Source organism: Bombyx mori, chromosome 5 (genome assembly GCF_030269925.1).
Source record: "Bombyx mori chromosome 5, ASM3026992v2".
In the NCBI taxonomy this organism is placed as follows: Eukaryota; Metazoa; Arthropoda; class Insecta; order Lepidoptera; family Bombycidae; genus Bombyx; species Bombyx mori.
This window is the reverse complement of record NC_085111.1, coordinates 3,654,325-3,679,342: the sequence shown is the minus strand read 5'-3', so window position 1 is coordinate 3,679,342 and position 25,018 is coordinate 3,654,325. Positions and strand designations below refer to the sequence as shown.

The 25,018-nt window shown below is 35.5% G+C and overlaps 1 protein-coding gene across 4 annotated transcripts in view; it reads left to right on the top strand.

Moving 5' to 3' along the window:
- The window catches only part of LOC101742811 (protein bunched, class 2/F/G isoform), a 171,584-nt gene that overhangs the window by 68,875 nt on the left and 77,691 nt on the right, over positions 1 to 25,018 (top strand). For 3 of the 4 annotated variants that reach the window (XM_062668560.1, XM_012695659.4, XM_021352041.3), the window contains one exon: positions 7,626 to 7,760. The exons of the other annotated variant lie outside the window; for it this stretch is intronic. In XM_062668560.1, coding sequence (XP_062524544.1) covers positions 7,626 to 7,760 — 135 coding nt within the window. The remainder of the gene's footprint in view (positions 1 to 7,625; positions 7,761 to 25,018) is intronic. 4 annotated transcript variants of the gene reach the window in all.

Sequence of the window (25,018 nt, the reverse complement as noted above, 5' to 3'; positions counted from 1 at the left end):
CCACGTTCCTCAGGAACCATGGTGCTCCGACGGCTATCCTGCAGAATCGGGATTGAATAACCTGAAGGGACTTCAAGTTGATGCGGGCTGCGTGAGCGAACACTACGCTTGCATACGTCATAACGGAGCGTATGCAAGTTTTGTAGAGAGTTAATGAAGTGCTAATACAAATGTATTAGTACTTCTTGGTAAAAGTCGGTGCTCAGATACACTTAGATAAAAATATATGTTTAAATCTTTAAATATTATAAGAATAGTAAGACGAAGAATTATTACAGCAATATTCTTTTAAACCTGTTTAATTGCATTCAACAAAAGTATATTTCAGTAAAAACGATTGTTTTCGCATACCAACGTAACGTGAACTCCAGCCAGCGTTTCAACTTTACTAGTTCATTTGTTTCATCTAACAAATCGAGAAGGTGGAAAGGTCGACGTTTCTTGGTTTGTTACACCGTTCGCGAACTTCGGTCAAGGTGAACCTGGCGCCTGCTTGGAGCCGTAACTAAAATAAACAAGGTTGAATACATGAATAATTTTGAGTGAATCTGCTAAATATCCGGATGCTGTCACCGAGAAGGTTAACTTTCGCCTCATGAAGTCTGGAAAGGAATTCATTGTTTTTATACAGTAGAAGACTGACCGGTTAACTTGTCACCTGATAATAAGCTTGCCGGGCAGATGCTGTCGTCCACTAATTAGGTTAAACTCTCAATTAAATTCGAATAACAGCTGTTCTGTCCTTAAAATAGCTTGATAAACGTTTGCTGCCAACATCAAGCAATACAGCACTACCAACTGTTTTCAAGAAAACAATTACTGAGATATCTGATTAGCAACCGGATATACTCTATTCGTTCTAACCTTTTCTTTGTTCAAATGATAGACGAGCTCGTGATGCCGAAATTACATCGATCTCACACGATTATTACGTCAATATCTTGACATTAGTACCTAAAATAAGAACATTATTATCTAGTGCAAGTTTGGTCGGAATCTAAAGTCGATGCCAAGTACCTGGCGGAATACCAAAATTGCATTCATCATGTGACCACTGTAGATTGCAGAATATCACGTTTACCGAACACCATGCGTGTAATTGATTTACGCTAATTGGAATGATATTTCGCCAATGAATCGCCAACGGAACGCGCCAAATCAACAGAAACCCGTTTACTAATTTCAACCTTATGTAACACGTAAAAGCACGATTATTTTAAAAATAGGATCAATAAATAACTGCACAACTGACAGAATACTCGCACATAGATTATGACGCAATATTTTAATGCAACGTGCTAAATTACACTGACAGGATAATGAGCTATAATTCTGTTGATTGTCGTAGCCTAGAACAAAGTGCAGAAACGTGAAATATCAACAAAGAATTGCGATTATCGGGTGTTCTGTTCCAAACCTATATCGAACAAGGGGCAGGCAACCTTCGCAAAACAACCCTATTGTGTAATGACTGTCAGCTGAAAATACATTCAGAGTGGTATGATTTAAATCATGCAAAATATCACTTATGACGCTTACTCTACTGGTGGTAGGACCTCTTGTGTGTCCGCGTGGGTAGGTACCACCACCCTGCCTATTTCTGCCGTGAAGCAGTAATGCGTTTCGGTTTGAAGGGTCGGGCAGCCGTTGTAACTATACTTACAATATATACCTTCAAACCGAGATCTTAGAACTTATATCTCAAGATGGGTGGCGCATTTACGTTGTAGATGTCTATGGGCTCTTGTAACCACTTAACACCAGGTGGGCTGTGAGCTCGTCCAACCATATAAGCAATAAAAAATAAATAAAAAACTCTTGATACCATAATGAGTTTCAATCATGTCACATTTAAATACATGCCTTCATTTTTACAGTGCATTATCGCATTAGGTTGTTTTCATTGTCCCACGCAATAAAATGTATGATTTAAGAATCATAAACGAATGGATTTCTTAATTGGACTTACTTCACCTGATAATTAAACTGAAGGCGCTAAGCAAAATTTAACTGTAGGACTAATAACAAATCCTCTCGTTTTTACCATCGCATCGCCCGCCACCGGAGTAGAGTTCATCCATACTACCTGCAGCCACTGCGTTCATCCACAGTGCGTTTCCAAAGGTCTTTTTTGCCACGTACCATCCGGCTTTGAATGAGCTCCCCTCCACGGTGTTTCCCGAGCGCTATGACATGTCCTTCTTCAAACGAGTCTTGTAGAGCAACGGCTTGGCTCTGGAATTACTGAAGTCCATGGGCGACGTTAACCATTTACCATCAGGTGGGCCGTATGCTCATGTACCTACAGGGGAAATAAAAAAAAACCTCATTGTCGGTTCTCCATTACATAAAAAACAAACCCTGTACTATTATAACTCTGCTCTGTTAAGTCATAGGTAGGCGCGGTGCGGTAGCGGGAATTTAACCAAAACATGTTTACTATTATTTTTATCCTAACCGATGGCTTAGTCGTTTCCGTGTTTTGTTTTCTCAAAATATTTTCAAGATCATTTTACATTGTGAAATCATCGTTTTATTTAAACACCAAACAGTATTGCCGTGATAATAAAATGAAACGGGTTTTGTGAGTTACGGAATATGTAGTTTAAATTTTATTGTTTTGACGTCTCTGCACGCCTTTTGAAAATTATCAAACTAAAACTTTTGAATATAAAATACCTTTATTTTTAGACTACTTATCTTTGGAGATGTGATGTTGAGAATACCAATTTTAAATATTGATAGAGAATGTCTAAGTATAACTTTGTAGGAAATCCGCTATGTTTGGATGATAAACGTTAATATATTTTTTTAGATTCACAGACACGCTCCAGTTTCTTCTACGACCTGGTGCTTGTATCAATTACACAAGGTTTTTTTTTTTTTTTTTGCATCAACCAATCTTTAGAATGGTAGCCCATAGTTTTATGTCTTCCTCGGATGTCGTCATTTATAGACCAACGAAACTAATCCAATTTAAATGAATGTGTTTCACGCTTCCGTAGTACATACGTGATACGTAAATAAACTGATTTTACGATTATTGTCTTAAACTCACGACATAAGTCGCCGATTATGAAGTTTTGGCAAGTACCTATACTTTCTGTATAATAAATTTTAAATGACTAACACTAGTACCAATCGTAAGCTTGTTCTGTGTCTTATAGCTTCCAAAACATAAAATATAACGTATTTGGTTATCGAAAATAATTGACATGAAAATTAAAGAAATTAACCAACAATGCATTGAACATATGTATATATGTAGTTTAAAAGTTTTTAGTAATTTGTCAATGGTGTATTTCTTCACGATAAAAACTAGCTTTAATCGCGGATGGAAATCAAATGAATACTAAAATTATAATAATAATTCATAAAAAATTGTTTTAGTACAATTGAACAAGATCTGCACAAGGAAAACAGTCTCGATGACTCGCTTAAGTTGATGCAATTTACCAAGTGCAAGTAATGAGTTCAATCGAACTGTCATCGTGAACGAACAGAAAAGATGTAAATGAAAAGGTCACTTCCTTTACGATAATAACGAAGTTATTGTTCACATTGAAAGTCTTCATCGAAACAATGGTAACAGTTGAATCAGCGAGTTGTTATAGTAATATTTTTAGGATGGTTGTTGTTGACAGGTTGCTTTCTCTTATTAAGAAACCTTGGCTCTGTTTGATTTTTAACTTTTACATTACTGTCTGTAATGTATTGTACTTTTTAAAGTTCAACACTTAGTAGTAGATTTGAATTGATCTTGCATTATAAATACGCGGTTTTAATTTTCAATCCGACGTTTAAGTTTATTTACGTTTACCTTAGCCACTTGTAACTGACAGTTGAAGACGACTGCTGTGTAATTCAATGCTGAGCGCCACCCCCATCCATACAAGTAGAGGGCAGTGCTATTAGACACAGCAGATGCTCAAAATCTATGAAACGAAATTTTTATTATTATTTTTTATTGCTTAGATGGGTGGACGAGCTCACAGCCCACCTGGTGTTAAGTGGTTACTGGAGCCCATAGACATCTACAACGTAAATGCGCCACCCACCTTGAGATATAAGTTCTAAGATCTCAGTATAATTACAACGGCTGCCCTACCCTTCAGACCGAAACACATTACTGCTTCACGGCAGAAATAGGTAAGGCGGTGGTACCTACCCGTGCGTACTCACAAGAGGTCCTACCACCAGTGTATAGTATCATAACTTACTCATTTTTCAAAGTGGACTGATATGACACAGCAGTTGTTTGCATTTTAAGCCAATTTAAGCATTAATAAATTTTGAGAAATTGCAATCTTAAACTTATTCTATTTCATTTTCCTGGACTACCGGTTTTTCTTAGTATTTACTATTCTTATAGCTGCTGTGTAAAAGTGCAACGACGATAAATAATGAATTTCCCGCAAATGTAATCACGCGAATTAATGACGAAAAAGAACATTACACATTTTGCTTCGCTTACTTCTCAGAATTGAATAACAAATGGGGAAAAATATATTTGCGTGAACTGCAACGACAGGGTCGCATGCATTAAAATCGTTTTAAATGCGAATTGAATTGCTTTTATTACTTTAACCTCGCATGAAACTTTCTTGAGAATATGGTCCTTGCAAGGGTCGTATTACTTATAAAACAAGTTCCTATTTGAAAACATTAAATAAACTTGAAAGTTAAATGAGTTCAGTGTTCCGCTTTGAATGGTCTGACAATGATCTAATCAATAACGGCCGTCTGGTGTAGTGGTAAGTGACATGGTCACTACACAAGGGGTTCGCGGGTTCGAATCCCGCCAAGGGAAGATATTTGTATGATAAATATAAATGTCTTTTCCAGGGTTATGGATGTATATTAAATATATGTACGTGTATAATAAAAATCTTACATTTATTTCCGTTATCTGGTACCTGTAACACAAGTTCTTTACGAACTTAGCACGGGACCAGTTAACGAGGCGTGTAATAAAAAAAATAAAAATTACTAGTTGATGTCATGATTTCCTCATAATCCTATCATAATATAGTTTTATTGTGTGACTTTTGATCTTTTGTAGAAAGAGATTACTTGGTCAATGTATTCTGATGATTCACTTGATTTTTTTTCACGGTACTGGCATCTGGGTCCCCAGTAATACTTCCACGCTAAAAAAAAACAAATTTCGTTATCTATAAAAGTCTTGAGATATGAGCTCATTTACTTATTTATAACTAGGGATTTCTTATTGTAGATTACTCGTAATAAATGAAAAGAAGCTTTGAATATACCTATATAAACACTAGTAAAACACCTTTGAACGTGGTAATAATAATGGCTTATTATATTTAATTTCTATCATTTCAGAATAATTTAAACTTGTCATTATTTCCTTTTATTATTATATATCCTCATTCAATAAGTGTCATGAAACATATGGAAAGTGTATTATTACCCTTTCACATATAATGCAGTACATTACATTCGAAACTGATAAATTTCACACAATGCAATCGATAACATCCACAATACTAATTTACGATGAAAAATTCGTTATTTTACATAATCGCAATATATTTATTTATCGGTTTCCCGTCTTAAGGTTTTGAAAACTACTTCAGTTCTAATATAGGTGATATACGTTAAACGAAAATGTTTCCCCTTTCCGGTATCTTTTCATACTAAACAACTTGTATTTGCAATTGCGAAAGAAAAACAATAATAATGATTTCTTAAGTCCATAATTATGAATAGAGGTAACGACGTATTCAAGGAACTTAAAATTGAGGAGTCCCAGAAAACCTCAATGCATGCGGTAGGCAGCGGCTTGGCTCTGCTTCTGGCATTGCTGAAGTCCATGGGCGACGGTAACTACTTACCATCAGGTGGGCCGTATGCTCGTCTGCCTACAAGGGTAATAAAAAGTAATACTTGTAAGGTTTTAACCCCTAAAACATCATACACATCTCAAATGGGGCTGGAACGGCACCGTACGTAAGGCGAATCCACAAAAACCCAAGGCCATTTAAATTCCGCACATTTTTCCATTTGTCCGTTTCCATTGTATGTATGAAAACGATATTAATTTTTTCAAACAAAATAATTCGTTAACTGATAGATAATTTATATAAAGTAGACTATACAAGTTTTTTTTTGTTTTTTCCCTCGAGATATCTAAATTACTATAAGGTACTGTGTACCGCTAATTGCATACTAAACAACTGTTTTTAGTAATCAAAACATAAATATTTTCATTAATCTATTTACCTCATATATAATTTGTATAATGTTTGGGATATAAATTAGCAGTGTATACAAAAACTATAGCATAAAAAATAACTCTGAATATTTTTTGTTAGCCTAATAAATTAATAACCAGTACTGCTTCGAGCTAGCAATACTTAAATGATATTTTTCCATAATTTTTTATTAGTATTTTAAAGAATTATTTTCTTTTTTCCCTCCATTGAATTTAAACATGTACTTACAATAAAATATTAAATGACACGCTCAAGACTTCAAACAATACTTTAAATAAAGTCGACTTACGAATAATCTATTCTTGAAAGTCGATATACACCAGACAGCCTGTCTTTTATTATTATGATTAGTTCGTCAACCCCCCTTGTGTCTTCTAATAGTTTTCTTGCTTGACGTCATTTCAGTTTGTTGCCAACCGAATTCATTAGTAAAGTCCGAAAACAGGAAATTAGCATAACGTTAAAGCATCTATCTATAAACGTGTAGACTTAAGTGAAACGTTAACGATTAGCGCAATTAGAACTCTTTTTTGAATCTCGATTAGACAAAACGTGGTCTCGACTGCAACATTTTACGAGCTTTAGAAAAATGATTCCTTTGTAATCTATTTATGTTCCATACCAATTCCTAGTGTTTTGACGTAAACACCTAACTAATTTACTGTTCTCGCTCTCTTGAGTTACGAGAATTATTTCCTGATCAGTTTCAACCTTAATTATTGTCATGTCAATCAGATCGATCTTTAATTTTATCACCACATGACCCAATAATGTTATTTTTACATCTGTCACTATTGTTATTTCATTAATTGAATTCGCACCATGGACGTAAGCCAACTTATATTGTTCATGAGGCGATCCAACAAGAGTATCTCGCGTGGTGATTGATTGTCCTATATCATGATTCGTTGAATAACAGACACAATGTAAATGGAATGCTTGCTTGCCCAGTACTTTAACTATTGACTGACACTCCGGTTGCCTTGCCACTAACTGAATACCACTGCTTATATTTCTTCACCTAGCTGAGAATGTTCTGCTTCGCTCGGCTGTTTGTAGCTAAAACGATAACAAAAATTTTGGTATTCACAATGATAACGTGTGATTAAATGTAATATAATATTACAGCGAATGGAAAACTTGGCGGGATATTAGATAATGTTTTGTTATAGATACAATAACACTAGAATAAATTGCTAGGTTTTGTAATAGATTAGAATTATTAACTTTATAGCGAATATTCAATTAATGATGAATATTGCTGACTTAGAAGCTCCAACGCTTTAATTGTGATTTTAATGTACGATTAATGTTGAAGCTTGTAAGTCGTGTGGAATGAAGGCTGTCGCCTAGGGCTCTGGTGACGTGGTAATGTGTCGGCAGTATCAACGGGTTGGCGTTGGCGCTCGTCGGCAGCGGTGGAGGCAGTCCGGCGACAGCGTCTGAATCTCGTGACCAAACCACTACGTCGTCTCGTGCGCCTTCTCCGCCTCTCTCCGAACGACAGCAGCACACCAGGTAGATGCGCTCTATACTCGGAACGTTTGGCTTCTCCTGGCTATTGTTATCATTACTCTTATGACGAGGAACGCAAGCTTTACCCGTTGTATTATTGTCGTATGCCATTCGAATTCATTTATGGCATTAATTTTTATGCGATCAATATTATTCGTTAAAAGCCAGCGTTCGATTTGTCAATTGTTGTATTATGGTGTTGGTTACACTTCATTTTTTTTTATATCAGTTTTGTTTTTCCTTTTTTTGTTTTTTTGTTTTGGCACATTGTAAACGCCGAATAACGTTCCTGGTTTGTGTGCATGCTTGCCTGCCTGAGTGTTTTATTTTTGGTGGTAGAATGTGTTATATTTTTTTTATGTTTAAGAAAAAGCATTGTATATTGTGCGATTTTTTTTCTATCTCCATAAGTTGTGAAAAAGGCGAATGGATTTTTTTCAGTGTAGTGCGTCAACCGTATATTTCAAAATTCACCACCCACACACCATTCATTTAACTTGACAAGATAATAATTACTCTATTATGAATTCTTAAGAAGTTCAAAAGAACAGGTAGAAATAATTCATTGGTCCAATGTTTGTAGCGATCGATATATCCCATCGTGGTGTACCTGCGAATGAGAATCTCTGATATCAATGTAATCGGAAGCAATTTTAGACTATCATTGTCAATGTTTACGGTTCTCAAATTAGTAAGCATTCAAGCATGACACAAAAACTTCAGTGTCATAAATGCATACTTTGGGCTATTAGAGCGCCAGTACTAGTAGCGTCCAACAGCACTGAAAGTGGATTAGAAGGAACCATGACAACGTGGCTATGACGTCGACGATGATAGGCAACTGCTTGAGCTGGGTCGGGATTGTAGCTAGGGATGTCCACGATGAATAAGTTATCGTGTCACACCGCTGACTCGATGTAGTGTTCCGACGCTGTCTTAATATACAATACTTACGAAATTTATTTAAACAAAAATTGAAGTGATATACGTGTATGTATTCCATTCTTGTTCATAGTGCTATTGACCGTGTAGTCTGATTGTAACCATCTCACTACACGCGATTACACAAACATTGAAATATTTATGTTTGCTTTATTTATTGTTTAAATGATGAACAGAGCTAAACAAATAGGAACTGAAAGATTGGAAAATTTAAAGAAATTGATCTTGTAAACGCTCAATTACTATTGATTTTTTGTCAAAGACTTACATATCATGTAGAATTTTGTCAGAATAATAAATCCTGAATTTGTTTTACAAAGATTTTTCCTTTGTAATAATCAACCTTCAGTTAAAAATTTCGTTCTTTTGTCTCGGTCGTAACTTAACCTTAAAAAAGATCTTTCGTCAGAAGATTCATTCATCAAACAAAAAATATGTACTTAGATTAATGAGTTTCATTTCAAAGTATACGTAAATAAAAGCCAATCAACAAAAGAGCGAGACCATTCAAAATTAATATTCTCGAAGACACTAACCAATTACGGGCCATTCAGGGTATGTAGCCGTTTACCTCTTGTGGTCTGATGATCCTTTATACGATCATCAATAAGTTAGATGATCAAAGGCTAACAAAGTTATCGTTATTATATTGTTCCTAAACTACATCTTATCTCAGTCGATTATTAGTTCTTTTTTTAATTCTTTAGATGGGTGGACTAGCTCACAGCCCACCTGGCGTTAAGTGGTTACTGGAGCCCACAGACATCTACAACGTAAATGTGCCACCCACCTTGAGATATAAGTTCTAAAGTCTCAAGTATAGCTACAACGGCTGCCCCACCCTTCATACCGAAACGCATTACTGCTTCACGGCAGAAATAGGCAGAGTAGGGGGTACCTATCCGCGCGGACTCACTAGAGGTCCTGCCACTAGTAAAGAGGTCAAGTTAATCGATATTTGGCAATTCTTAGTACATTTGTAGTACAACCAAACACCAGCATCACGTCCGTGACCACGAAAACTATAAAGTATTGGAGTAGTCGAAAGAAGTATCAAAATAATTTTTATTTTCTGATAAAGAGGGGCTGCGGTATGTCGAGATGGGGTTATAATTGTACAAAAGCAAGTACAAGAGGCTATAGACACCGTTATAACAGCAATACCACCGTCTACGTTGAGTTCGAAAAATCGATTGGAACGCGCAATTGCCTGCCAAAAATATATGATTGATTGTGAAATATGGGATTCACGACATGCCGAACTCTAATAATAATTATTATATTATGCAAATTTATATATTTTGTCGGTTTGAATTTATTTCGCGATGTTGTTTGTCCCTGCGTCGTGAAAGTCTTTTGTGATGAAAACGTGATCACGTGCTAAGAACCTAATTTAATAGAATTAGTACATGCTCGGGACTGGAACTTCGACTTTATTGCATGTTTACGAGTAAACCGGCCGTGTCTTATCTGTTACTTCACGGATGAGTCAAGACGATACTGGACACCCTCACAGATTAAACTCTGTTTGTTTATTGTTGTTTACGATTGGTTCTTTATTAATGTTTTTTTTAAATTCAATTTAGTGCGCAATCAATAGAACGAATATCGGATCAGAAAAAGTCTCCGTGGAGTGTTTCTCGTAATGTTAATGTTATTTTAAACTCTTAATCTTCCTTGAGTAGCTGCTCTTTTCTTACTTTTAGAACACCTTTATCAGTCCAAAAGTATTAATTGGGGTCACAATCACTGTTTTACGAGATTGCACAATTTGATGCGCACAATTCAAAGTTCAAAGTGTCATTGATGACTTCGTGTGATGGATTAATTCAATCATCGCCTTAATATCATCGTCTAAAGAGGAAATATAAAAAAAATATGTTAAGTTATTGAAAGTTTAATGTTAGGTAGAAAAATTCCGTCGACCCATATTACTTTATGCACGTGTAAGAAAATGTAAAATCAGCTTAAACTTCAAAGTTCTTTACAATACAACGCATAATTCGAAAGAAATGTTTCGCGCAAACACGTTGCTTTTATGCATTGCACGCCCTTATAATTTCGGTGGTACGAAACATGGCTTGCGTCATGCTCTGAGAATAGAGCGCGGCCGCGTTCACTGCAGAGTTATTGTAGATTTTTTTGCTGGCAGGTTATTGACTTGAACATTTAGATGTCACGGCAAGGGTACGGAGTGGAAGTGGCTGTGTTGCAAGATTAGAAAAAATATGAGTTAATATTTATTCGTACATTACTAAAATATGTACATAATAAATTACTTACTACTTTTATATTGATCTTGAATATTTTTTGCGTAATGAATCAAAAAACGTATTTTGTACAAATATAAGGCAAATCTGATGGGAACATAGTTAAAAGTCTTGTTATTTCTAAATAATAAAGGCATTGGACTTTGTGAAAAGAAAATATACCTTTTGAAGCCTTTAAGGTCAAAAACCGTTTGTTTGCTTTTCGCTCTGCGATACATATACATATTTTTCACAACAGTGTTACAAAATTTTGAAAATTACTAGGTACTATACTAAACCGAGTATTGTCCTTGTGTTTACACTGCGTGAAAGATACAACAAAATACCCTGAACGCGTAATAATTCTTGTAATGATTCCTGGTAACCCTCAACCATAATTTTAGTCATGAAGCTGCGTTTACACTGATACCTATGTGAATATTTAGTTTCAGCTTTACAAACGAACATAAACCAAAAAGTACATTGTTAACATGGGTGTTATTTGATGATGAGTTATGATCCTAGTTTAAATAGTTAGTTTATAATAGTGAATTATTTGTATTGTCGTATTTATTGTCATCGGTTTTTGTTCTATTGCAAACACACTGCTTTCTATTGAAATCTATAAAACCTCTTGTCGGATATTGGCCAAAAATATCTTAAATTTTCCATAGCAAAGAAGGAGTCCACTTTAAGAAATTGTTTTGTCTTGTGTTCCTGATGATTTATTTTATTATTTTTGTCCATCTCATCAAGGTTTAAAAACCTCATCTTTGGCATCCTTATGATGACGGAATGATTGCAGCTTTTTTTTGGTCTCTAAACATTACTTAACTTGGCGAGTAATTTAAAAGGATTGTTCAGCATTTTCAAATTGATATAAAAAACGGTTTTTAATATCTCATTCCATGAAATACGTAAGCACGTTAATGACGGAATACGCATTCAAATAGGTAGGTAGTTGTTACTTTATCGTTAGCAACTTCGAATTAAAAATGTATCTTAAAGTATCGTAAATATATTTTTTTCATAATTGTAGATGTTTTTACGTCAATATTTTTGAAAGCATACGAAAATGTTATGTTTGAAGGTTAAGTCTCCCCACGGACTAGCAGACTTCTGGTTTCAAGCTAAGCAGAAGTTGGAACACGCATTTTACTAGCGCAGGTATACAATCTAACTAACTAGCATTTACAGCCTATAAGCGCAACTTGGTAATAGCTAATTAATGTTAATTTATTTTTATACGCTATCCTACCGTTCAGGCCTATTTACCCCGTTTAAAACAGTCAATTCCAAATACCAAATCAACCTGAGAAGCACTTTGTGTAAGGGGCCATCCATAAAGTACGTCACACGAATTTTAGGACTTTTGAACCCCTCCCCTCCTCCTTGTCACAGGTTGTCACATTTTTATAAACCCCCTCCTGATGTGACGTCACACATTTTTTAAATTTATGTATGTATTTAAAAATAATCGAGAGAAAACAGCTATTTTCATTTTTTACTTATTTTTATTAAATAATAATCTAATAAAATCAACATAAAGTCCAACATTTCATAAAACCGAAAAAATAAACGACTAGTTAGAAAATAATAATCGATTAATTATATTAATTAAAGATAAAAAACTTAATTATCGAGTGTCCATGGACTTTGGATCCACTCTTTTATATCAGCTATTACTGGTAAATCAGGCACTTCATTTTCGTTCTGAATTTGAACGTCAGGAACATCCTAATTTGAGTGTCTCACTTGCATTACAACGCCGCTCTAGAAGTTAAATGACGTTGCATGAGAGATTATCGCATAGCGAGAATGCTAAATTATTAATAAATATAGATCAAGTTTGTAAATTTTTAAAATTTTGAATTCACATACAAATTTTGCGTTTTAGTATTTTAAATTTTAACATGTGACGTCACAAAAGTATTGACCCCCCCATGCCCCTTGTCACACGATGTCACACTTCGGTGATACCCCCCCTCCCCATTAACGTGTGACGTACTTTATGGATGGCCCCTAAGTGTATCTCGTACCGAACTAGAAAAGCTGTTAACTGACCAGTTTTTTTCTTCTAAACTCTAGACATCTAGCATATAATACTAAACCTATATGGATATTAAACACCCAGACAAAGAGCAAATAAACCTGTTGTTCGCGCGAATGTATGAAAATTGAATGTGTAATAAATATTGAATAATATTTAATAATAATAATATATAGACCTGAAAGAAGAAGTTATTAGAATATGAATGGAACCAGGAAAAAGTTTACATAGTCCCAATAGTCATTTCCACCACAGGCGTTGTCCCTTAAGCACCTCCACCACAGCCTGAAGTTAATTGATCTGAAACCCACTCTGAAACACTTTCATGCAACTACAAAAATCTGCTATATTAAATACATATAGAACTGTTCGTAAATTTTTAGACATGGAAGAAAACTCAACTGACGGACATTAAAAATATTTATTCCTTATATCCTAAGGCCCGTAAATAATAAATACGTACCAGCATCTGCTGAGAAAAAAAAGTAAAGAAAAATAATAATATTGAATGTGTCAATCGAACCCATGACCCTCGGCCCAGCAGTCAGTAGCCACCGAGTCAGTCACTTCAATATTTTATCCGTTCAACAGTCTACGATTACCATGAATAAGTAATGATTTTAAATCGTATATTTTGTTATATGGTGAAACATCATAAATATTCATCCTAGTCAGCTTCGAATAATATATGGTAGAATTGTATGGCCGAAACATGTTTTTGTAGTAGAACACTTTTCAAATATTTTTTGTGAAGTGTTTCACTCGAGTTCCCGTCCGTACTAGATAATGAATGCGAATTAGTTTTGTTTGTTTATCAAGGTTTCGTGTCTTAACTATTTAACCAATCATCATTATAATAATAATAATGAATAATATATTATTTTGTATACACATTATGGACGTTAGGAAAGGACACAGGAAACAGATCATCTGGGTAAAATAACTACATATTGCCGAGGGTTTTTTTTTAAATCTAATTGAATGCAAGCGGAACCTTGGGTAAACGCTAGTATTAATATAAGTTCACACTTGAGGCCACTCAATGCTGTACACATGCGGAGTTTCAAGGTATAGAATGGGCGACTAAAAGTAGTTGTATTGTTCAAAGCCATTTGCGACGGGTGCTTAAAATGACATTTGGACGTATTGTGTACACTTTTTGGCAGCAGCTTTTTTATTTTGGTTGTTTTTTGAAATTCTTCAAAGAAGATAAGAAGTCAAGTAAATAGCACAATAGTCTAGTAGCTGTTTTAGTAACAATTTGTTTCTTCTACTGCAAAAATGCGATCTGTTAATTTAGTATTAAATCATACAAAAGGTTTCAGTTAATTTACATCTGAATACGAAATCAAATAATAATTATTGTTACACATTATGGCAATGAAACCACAAGCGTTTTATTCGTCAGTAAGACAATAATAATATGTATAATATTTTGCGTAACTAACTCATACCAGGTCGTAATTAGCATCGCCATTATTTACGCTTGCTTTCCAATAACCTACCAGCGCCATGACTTATTTCGATAAAGTACTTCACAACTCGATTTATAAAACTCCACGTTAAATTATTCAAAAACTACTTTCAAACAACGGAAAAGTCTACAGACAAAGTTTTTACGAAACAGATTATCGTGAAATTTCGTCCATAAAACCGTATAAGTTTTCCAGAGTGACTTTGCGTGTTCGAAATCATTTGATAGCTAGAACCTCTTGATCAAGATGATGTATTAAATATTGAGCTTTATGGGCATTACAATAAAGTTTGTTACGCTATAGGACTACTGCATTGTTAGAGTCAACAATATTTGAAAACTGACGCATGATGGCAAAATAGTAGACCAACGTTATTATTATTTTAGACAGACAAAAGTAGGAATCCTTTCCCCCTCTATCTTTTCTAAAAAAAAAACCGAATACCTTCTTAATCATAATTAAACTTATTACGCCGATTGGAGGCTGCTTTCCCAAATGAAATAACAAATAACATTCATATTGCCGCCAAACCGTGTGTGTGTGTGTGTCAATCTTACTTTTCTTCACCGAATACTGGTTACAAACAAATAATTGGTAAACTGAAATCCCCCATATACTATTAGATTTCGCAGTTAAGTAACGAAGTCGACCGCTCGAAAAGTGATGGTTATCAAGAACCATATTTATTTAATACAAGGTCTAATTGCTGCGCAACTTTTGCAATTTGTTCTTGAGATGCTGTTATGTTGTTGACCGTTATAATCTGCCTGGCAACAACCAATCGCAACCGGGTTCGATGCCCGGCGAAAGCAGTGGTCTGACCTCATGGATTCGGTATTCGCAATTCATCATTTCGTACACTTTGTCATAGCCGTGTTCGTAAATTGATGTTGTGCTCAGAATTTGGCTCTTCATTTTAAGGCGATGAAGATGAGTGATTGTGTGGCGATGTTTCAAGTAACACCGTATGCCGCTGTTCTGCAACTTTAAATATATATTTTTTGTTGAACAGTTGGGTGGACGAGCTCACAGCCCACCTGGTGTTAAGTGGTTACCGGACCCCATAGACATCAACATCGTAAATGCCGCCACACACCTTGAGATATGAGTTCTAAAGTCTCAGTATAGTTACAACGGCTGAATCACCCTTCAAACGCAATTACTGCTTCACGGCAGAAATAGGCAAGGTGGTGGTACATACCCGTGCGGACTCACAAGAGGTCCTACCACCAGTAAATATTATATTTATTATTTCTGAAATTACCTACGTCAATAGCTCCTTTACGTCCTCGCGTAAGCTTTTCTTAAAAACGTTGCTATGTAAATGCGCAACATAAAGTGTAATATGTTCTAGAAAGATGCGATGAGAGTCGTGTTTTTCAACCGGTCTGGTGCCGTCACGCTTGCCCTTAGCAACAACGCAACGTCATGCTCCATGACATTGAAACCCATCCAGTGTTGCAACCGCAGCCCTGAGATGATCCTGCGCGTCGAACCGTTCAAAGGACTCGTTTGTTTGTCGTCATCAACAATGAACGTCATTAGTCTTTTGTACGATTTAGTCTATCCAACTGAAAGGTACTTATTTGCCTTTTGATGATTATTGAGCTTGTGGCTCACCACTAATAGCGTTTACGATTTCTTTCTCGCCTAAGAGAATCGAATTTCAGGAAAAGAACGAGCAAACAATTTGAATTAAAGTAGTATATATATTTTCATTCAACGCAAGACCTTAATTTTTTTCCATTTAGAATATTTCTCGGCAATTCTAAAGTCTCATTATTTATCAAAGCAAGCCATTTTATAACAATTCTAGAAGCTACGGTCTAACTAATTCTGTGACCACAGATTTATGATGAACATAAAGTGCCATCATCTGCGGTTTAGCGCTAACTTAGCGATGACATCAGCTTGTTTGTTGTCAAATGATATTCATGTTGTTCAATTGTTATACAATCAGGCCTTACGGTCAGCTATTTTACCATAAACTGCTACTTTCTATCCGCTCCGAAATCTATGCACCGAAATGAGTGAGTGGAGCCAACTATATATTTATTTATTTCATAATCAATTCGAGCGTCCATGTAAACCAACCACTTTATTACACTCACACGCACTTACACACATCGACATAACACAATCAGATTCAAACTTATTCTGCTTTTTTTTTTTTTTTTTTTTTTCCTACCTAAGCTGATAGCCCTAGCGGCTATTTCAGCGTAGCCTTAACTTTAGTAGGTGAGCTCACGGGGCTCAAACCTGACGATGTTGCTAACACGAACCCTAGCAAGAGTCGTGCTTCGCAGAATCTACCACCGGATCGGAAACGCGACCCACTGAGAAGATCCGGCGAGAAACTCAGTGGGCTGTGTCTGAGAGTTAATTTACTCGTCGAGCCCTTCGTCGCAAGCGACGGGTTCGACGAGAACGGTGACCGGTGCTTGAAGTACCTAAAAGCACCGTTAGTGGATCAGGAGGATCCGAGATGACGTGTTTAGGGCGACGTCGACTGCTTTCCATTCTGTCCGCAGGATCGGGAATGTAGTTACCGGCGGCCACGATGAGAGGGTTCTCGTGTCGTGCCGCTTTATCGAAGTGGCGCATGGACGCCGACTGCAGATACTTACTGATGGACTCTAAGTCCAGGTCGTCATGGAGGTCGACGTTCCTGACGAACCACGGGGCTCCGACGGCTATCCTGCAAAAACGGGATTGAATAATTTGAAAGGATTTTAAGTGTATGCGGGCCGCGTGAGCGAACACTACACTTGCATAGGTCATGACGGGGCGTATGCAAGTTTTGTAGAGTGTCACCTTATTTCTAAGGGACATTTTACTTCGCCTACATATCATCGGGTAGAGACGTCCTAGGATGAAGGCGGCACGATCGCGTACCGTCTTGATGTGGGGGCGGAATGTCATCCTACTGTCGAGGGTGACGCCTAAATATTTGACCTTCGGGGCCCACGGTATGGGCTGGTCGTACATCGTGATTGGGCGAACGGCGGGGGCGGGGGTGTTGACGCGCCTAGTCGGGAGAGGGATGCTCAGCGTGGTGTTCGGAGGGCGACCCCTTTTGAAGAGCACCGCTGTGCTTTTCGTGGGGTTAATGTCGATGCGCCACTTCCGGAACCACTGTCCCATGGTGGTAGCTGCGGTCTGAAGTCGTCGATGAAGCAACGCCTTCTTCCTACACGAGTAGTAGATGGCGGTGTCATCGGCGAAGAGCGCCAGATGGGTCTCCGGAGACCGGGGTATATCGTTGATATACAAACTGAATAGTAACGGGGAGAGGGCGGAGCCTTGCGGGACTCCGGCTGTGACGTGTTATTCTGCAAGTTATCATTCGACAAAATTTATCTACCTATTTAACTGCCTTACCTTTACCTTAGTTGGACTACCTGTGTTCATTAATTATGTTAACATTTTTTGGAAACATAATTTTTTTCTTTAATTGGCTCATGTTTGGGAAAACATCCTCTGTACCCTGTGTCTAGTTAAATGCTGTTGAAACATTGTTGATTAAATAAATAAATAAATGCCAATCAAATTTTTCATTTATATAATCTAACTGCATTCTAATTTCAAATATATTATTAGTCCAATACGCTTTTCGTTGAAGAAATAATCTGTGATATGGATTAAAACTACATTGATCCATCCATCCATAAAATTGTTTCATGGTTTTCGGTTTACGTTAAACGCCCAAACTTAGATTGTTTGCCTACCTTTTAGCTACATCTACTTAAATTGATTAACATTCACTGTATTATTAGTTGTACTTCATTCATAAACTTCCCAACTATATTTCGGAAGCGGCCAAGTAAAATAATCAAGTTGCAACAATTAACGAATTGCTCAATGACGTGATCGCTTAGTGCATGATTTAAAACAATCAGCTGTGACTCGTTCTCAATTTTATTGGCCTTGTATCGATCGATATTCGTAATGGTGGCACAGCAGCTCAAATCACGGCTGAGATCTGATTGTGCAAAACTTGGCGACTTTGAATGCGTTTCGATTGATTTATGCCTTGATTAGTAAACACTTTCGTTCAGTTAATGAACGTTAGAAGGTTCGAAGATGTGTTAACGGATGAGGTTGCCAATGTTCATGTTAATAAAATGAAACGGACTTTTGTAATTCAAATAAATCTTGTAGCGATCCTATTGGAAGACCCAATGAATTCATTTAGTGTTTTCATAATTTTCTTTGTGGCGTGATCTGTCTCTTTTCCTATACCTTTTTTGACAGTGTAACGAAATAAACAAGCACCACTTTAGCTTGTTTGTCTAGTACAGCATATCGGGGGCGTGACTTTGTTTTATGTGCCAAAGATTTTCGCCCCGTTTGCCAAGTTATCTTCATCACTGCTTACCATCGTTCGGTATACGTGATGCATTCCGTGTGTCCCATAAATAATTGATTACAATTAAATAATATATTTTATAATTTCATAAATAGATAAGTACAATTTCTCATATTTGCAAAGAAAGTTTTAAATTATATTTATATATTAATCAAAATTTCAATGAAACATTAAAATAACATCTAAGAAAAAGAGGTATTTTTTTAATGGATATATTTTATGGCTATAAAAGATCAGTGTCATATATTAATCGATCAAATCAAAATATAATTCATTACCTGTCAAATTTTGAATAAACTGAACTGTGATAAATATTTCAATTAACAAAGGTTGTATTGTAGGAAACAATTACTACTTAAGCTAAAGGTTATTATTCTTCCTTCAACTCACAAGAGGCGTTTTCTTCCTGCTTTAGGTCAAATATACAAAATATCGTTTACATTACACATTAAAAAAGGCTTTTTATTGGGTTATTCATTCTGCCCTTTTTACCTTAAGCGTTTTGTGTTAAATTCATAAAGTCTCCCATGTCAGCTTTGTTTATTTGATAAGTTTTATTTTAGGATTCGAATGGAAGACCTTCTAAAGAGGGACAGAATTGCAGTATTTCCAAAAAAAAGATTAGCAGAAATAAGAAACGAAATGAAACACCCGAGGTCTCCGCTGCATTCTGTGAAACCTTTGAACATAATTTAAACAAAACCATAATTTTCGTACAAAATATTATCCCATTTACGTATTTTACTTTCAAGATATATTAATACGATTTTATTAAACGAGTAAAATGTGAGATTAATTAATTTAAAAACGTCTTTAATTTATCATGAGACTGACTCAATTGATCACGTGTATGTCACCCATCCGCCTCTGACATGACGTCAAAACTCCAGTCTGTTTACACTTTAATCTTAATTTCTATTCAGAAACATTACCGTTTTTGTTACTAATAAACAAATGAATGTCGTATGTGGTGCCGACTTAGAATAGTACCGCCCCATATTGTTACCTGTATCAAAGATGTAAATATAAGATAAAGTAGGTGTTAGGACCTCTTGTGAGTCCGCACGGGTAGGTACCACCACGTCGCCTATTTCAGCCGTGAAGCAGTAATTTGTTTCGGTTTAGAGGGTGGGGCAGCCGTTGTAACTATACCTGAAACCTTAGAACTTATATCTCAAGGTGGGTGGCGGCATTTACGTTGTAGATGTCTATGGGCTCCAGTAACCACTCAACATCAATTGAGCTGTGAGCTCGTCCACCCATCTAAGCAATAAAAAAAAAAGGTGTACAAATTTACCGTTCGCGAAACTACGTTTGGCTAATTGTGAACACCGCAACCATGAATTGAGATTGGCAGCCGAGACGCGAGATCATTATTCAACGGTTTCAATTAAAAGTATGCTAACATTGACCCGCGACGCAAATAGATGTAGGTACATAAGTGTGCGTATGAATGTTGCCGACTTTATTGACGTAGGTACCTAGATACTAAAAGTTTGGCGTGCTTCTAAAACTGATAGTATGAACATGTTGATTTGTTTGGTAACGTTTCTTCGTTGTTTATCAATGAAATCATCGTGATCCTTATTTAAATGAGGCTTGAAATTGTTTCTGAGCGGTAGCAATAGTTGGAAAAAAGAAGTCAAGTCCAAATATGTGGCTGACTTAAATACCACCTTGAATATTAGAAAAGGAAAACCTAAAGAAATGTAGACTTTAAACCCATATGTATGTACTCAGCGATGAGTAATAGCTTATTGATATATAAACTAAATATTCATGATTTTAGAACAATCTAAAACATTATACGTTTTTCGTCAAGAATCCTCATTTCGTTTTCTTTTTATTTATAGTTTGTATTCTTTTTACCTTAGTGTTTATTGGCGTAAATAAATCACCAAGTTAAAATTACTATGAATTTGTCCAAAGGAAAATTTTCCGAAAAATGTAATTAAAAAAAAAAAAAAACTAAGTTTAGTACGTCTCATATTTCTTAATTCATAAAGAATCCACCATCGTTGCTACATAAATATTAATTTTATTATAATTAAAGTTGAACCCCCCCATTATATGCGTAAAAGATTAAAGATAGTTGGTATTTCCAAAGAAATGTGTCATAGACATACCCTACATGTTTGAAACATATAATTAACGTTCGTGAAATTTTTAAATCAAAACATCAGATTGGTATGGGGCTTTAAAACGTTAAACTGTATGCTTGGATCGAATTAAAGTGAAACCATTGTCTTCACCGGTTACCACAGTTGGATAACAATAATTAATTAAATAATAATAAGTTTTATTCATATAGCAACCAGTGTTGGGGCTACAATGTAGAAAAAAAAACCGCGTTGATATTAGTGGAACTGAAACCAGTTCACAATGGCCACGTGTAAGTGTTAACAATCAGTCTGCTGTTTTCGTAATTCAAAGGTCAAATAATACTCGTAGTACTTACATTGTTTGCTGGTCTTTGATAATTCAAGTACATTAAAAAAACATGTTTAGTAATGTATTGTGCCACAAATTTTAAACCGCTGTTCTTTTCCGGTTTAACGATAACCAATTATATCTAGTCTCGAAAATGTTATCAACATAGTAAAAATATATGTAATTAAAAACAAATAATATATTCTATCAATAAAATGAATATTAATATACTTCTTTAATCTTATCATATTGATTACAACGATGAAGTAACACTATCGTATAACAAAGTGAAACGCACAAGATGGATATATCCGCATGTTTGCGCATAAAGGTGATTCAAGACAAAAATCGAGCGAGCGTTGGGACCACACGGATCCTCACCACTGGCCTGCTAATTTATAAAGTCGCGAAGCAACATGCGTTTCTACTTGGATAGGATAGGAGTCAGATAAGCGTTATCACGGTGTTAATTAATATTGAACATGTTATGTCTGAAAATGTGTGGTATCAATTCACGCTGTGATTTAAGTGCCCCAATAAACTCTTAAGGCCTTGTAAGCCTAGGGGCCTAAACCCATCGACTTAAATTAAAAAATCACTGAATCCGGAAACATCTGTTGGCCAATATCTAATAACAACAATACACGTTCTAATAAGTAGTCGTAGTGTGTTATCTTTGCAAATATCTTGAATGTACATTTATATTGCAGTTCATAGTTTAAATAAACAAACGGGTTTTCAGCGAACGCGTGCATAGCCACGTGATGCATTATCCATTTTCAATTCATCCTCATAGCGATCATAGCTGCCGATGACTGCGTCAACAATCATTTAACTGACTTACAAACGGAATGCTTTATTTGTTTTATTATTAATTATCGGTCAGTAATAAATTCTATTTGTCATTGTAAACGTTGTTGCGTGCGAATGTATAAGTTCAATGTCAAATTGTATCGTAATGCTTCATGATTGAAATGCTTGTTTCGCTAATTATTTTTGTAAGCTGATACCACTATCGTTTGTTTACGGTCGAAATTGTTTTTTTTTTGTACATTTATATTTAATTTTGATAGCAAATCTCTGATGCTGGGCTAGTACACTTTAAACGTTGGGGGCTTACAATTTAGGGACTTAGGTAGAATAAATACGTAGAATACAATCCGGATAGATGATGAGGAAGTGATTGCGGTTACTCTAGGAATTTCAGGTCTCCATTAATAGGAGGACCGTCTATTAGAGCCGTATGATTCGCTTACTTGGTTTTCAATGATATTAAACATGATAAATCAATTCAATTTCTGAAATAGTTGGCGGGTAGGAGTTTTCCAGAAATGTAAAATTTTGGCCCTTTGATCAACTAACGTACAGCTCTAGCCGAAAGCTCCCAAGATTTTATAGTATTTGTATATAAAAATTATTAATATTTTTTTTTATTGCCCTTGTAGGCAGACGAGCATACGCCTGATGGTGAGTGGTTACCGTCGCCCATGGACTTCAGCAATGCCATAAGCCTGCCTGCAATGCCATAATACTCTCCATAAGCCTCGTTTGAAGAAGGACATGTCATAGCGCTATAATACACTAAATACTACACTATTATTAATAATTTAAGATAATATGCTGTCAAAAATAAATAGATAAAAATAATTCTATATTCACTAACAACAGAATATAACGGACCGTTGTACAGATTGTCTGGCAGGTGTCCCATGAAGGATATTTGTACGTTTATTCAAATGATATACTATTGTCTACTCTGGCCTTGTATTTGTGCCGTCACGCAATGGAACGCTCCTAGATTGTTTACAAATATTTATAGCGAGCTTGTTGTTATTGTAGTACGATTCTCAGTGGAAATTTTGTAACATCGATAATTTTGAATACGTAACATTGCCAATTGATAAATAAATAAAAACGATATTCGAATAACATGTTAGGGAAATCTCTGAAACGTTTCATAATATCTCTTAGGGCACCAAACAAGCATTTTGATAAATTCGATATTAAACTACGACAAAAATTATTCATAGTTTATGCTCTTCTGCTACACTAATATATATTTTCTAACACAATTCTTGTTTTATTTCAGGTAAGGCAATGTCTTCTAAACGGGTTACGTCTTTTCCCAAACAAAGGTACGTCAGCAAGATAATCAATCAAACATTGAATTCGTTTCGCCTTCGTCATGAGCTCTCGAAAACCAAGGAACGAAATTTGAATTTGAAATATGTCAACACATTGTGTAGACAGCTTCGAACAAACGCGACACAATCTGCTCGACAAATACTAGAGGTCATCCACCCTTGATCGGTGTGAGTTAACAAATGCCCGTGGATTAGTCACACTCGAGGCAAATCAAATATTTGTTTTAATGCTCGACATGTTTGGGTATACTGTATAATTATATTTTGCTAAAAAACCGGTGGTTTATGAAGTGTATATTTACTAAAGGACAATATTAGTCACGGATGGGAGCTTCTTCTCGAACGCTGTGGTTAAGCGATGGCGTCATACCTATCTTAAAGCGTTGAACAAAACGGTGAGGTGTCAAAGTGACGTCGTGACATGCCGATTTTTGCGAAAATTTTTTGTCGAATCACTTCAGATACATCATCCGTGTGTGCGTATGGCAACATTTTACTGTTAACAAACAATACTTTTGTCCAACGAGTTTTCATTATCTATATATTAATACGTGAAGCAAAAACTTTGTATCCCTTTTTACGAAAATTGCGTGGACGGAGGAGTATGAAATTTTCCACACTTATAGAGAATATAGAGAAGAAGTGCACAATGCTAATATTTTTTTTAAATAATGCATAAAAGATACATTAAATCAATAAAGAAAACATTACACACATTACATACCATGTATTTGACGCACACACGCATGCATACTATTTATTGTCAAACTTTTGTTCTTGACGTCTGTTGTCAAATTGATAATAGATGTTAAATATTGTTTGTCTTTGTTAATATTTTTTATAGTGTAGTCTTGGCGAAATTTGTGATTATAGAAGTATATATGATTGTATTAATCATAATAGTGTACAAACTTACAATTCCAATTAATTATACGAATTTCGACTACTGCAGGACCTCTAGTCGGATTAAAAAATATATATAATCAAATGGAGCGATTTTAGCGATAAAAAGGTACTGTAATGAGATTAAATGCTTGTCAGGAAAAAAACGTTGTAGAGTATTTAAAATTTGAACAAAATAAAACATAGCATGTTGTTTTCTCTTCACTTGCAAAATTGCCTAAACTTTCTAATTTAGTTATACGACAGAAGAATTGAAAATAAATAGTAGTTATTTTATTTAAACGAAATGTTGTTTGCCTTATAGAAGTGTCACACAGTGAAACGAATCAACTTTCATGTCTGAAATAGATTGATTGCGCCGTTACCCAGGCAAAGTGCCAGGTGTCCAAGTCGCGCGATGCCATTGCCTATATTTTGGCACATAATATTTTTATTAGTTACTAGAACGTACGTTTGGCTCTCAATTTTAATGAAATCACTTTGAACTGTAGAAACAATGCTTGAATTATTTGTCGCGAAACGAAGCTTACAATTCCTATTCTTTTATTTATTTGATGAATACACATTACAAAACCAATAACTAGGTACTATTTATTATTTGTACAGTTTGAGCATGAATGTAAAATTATCTCTGTGTTGATGCTGAGTGTTCTTGTTGAGTACTACTCGCATGTGATCTTTTTTTTTTATTGCTTAGAT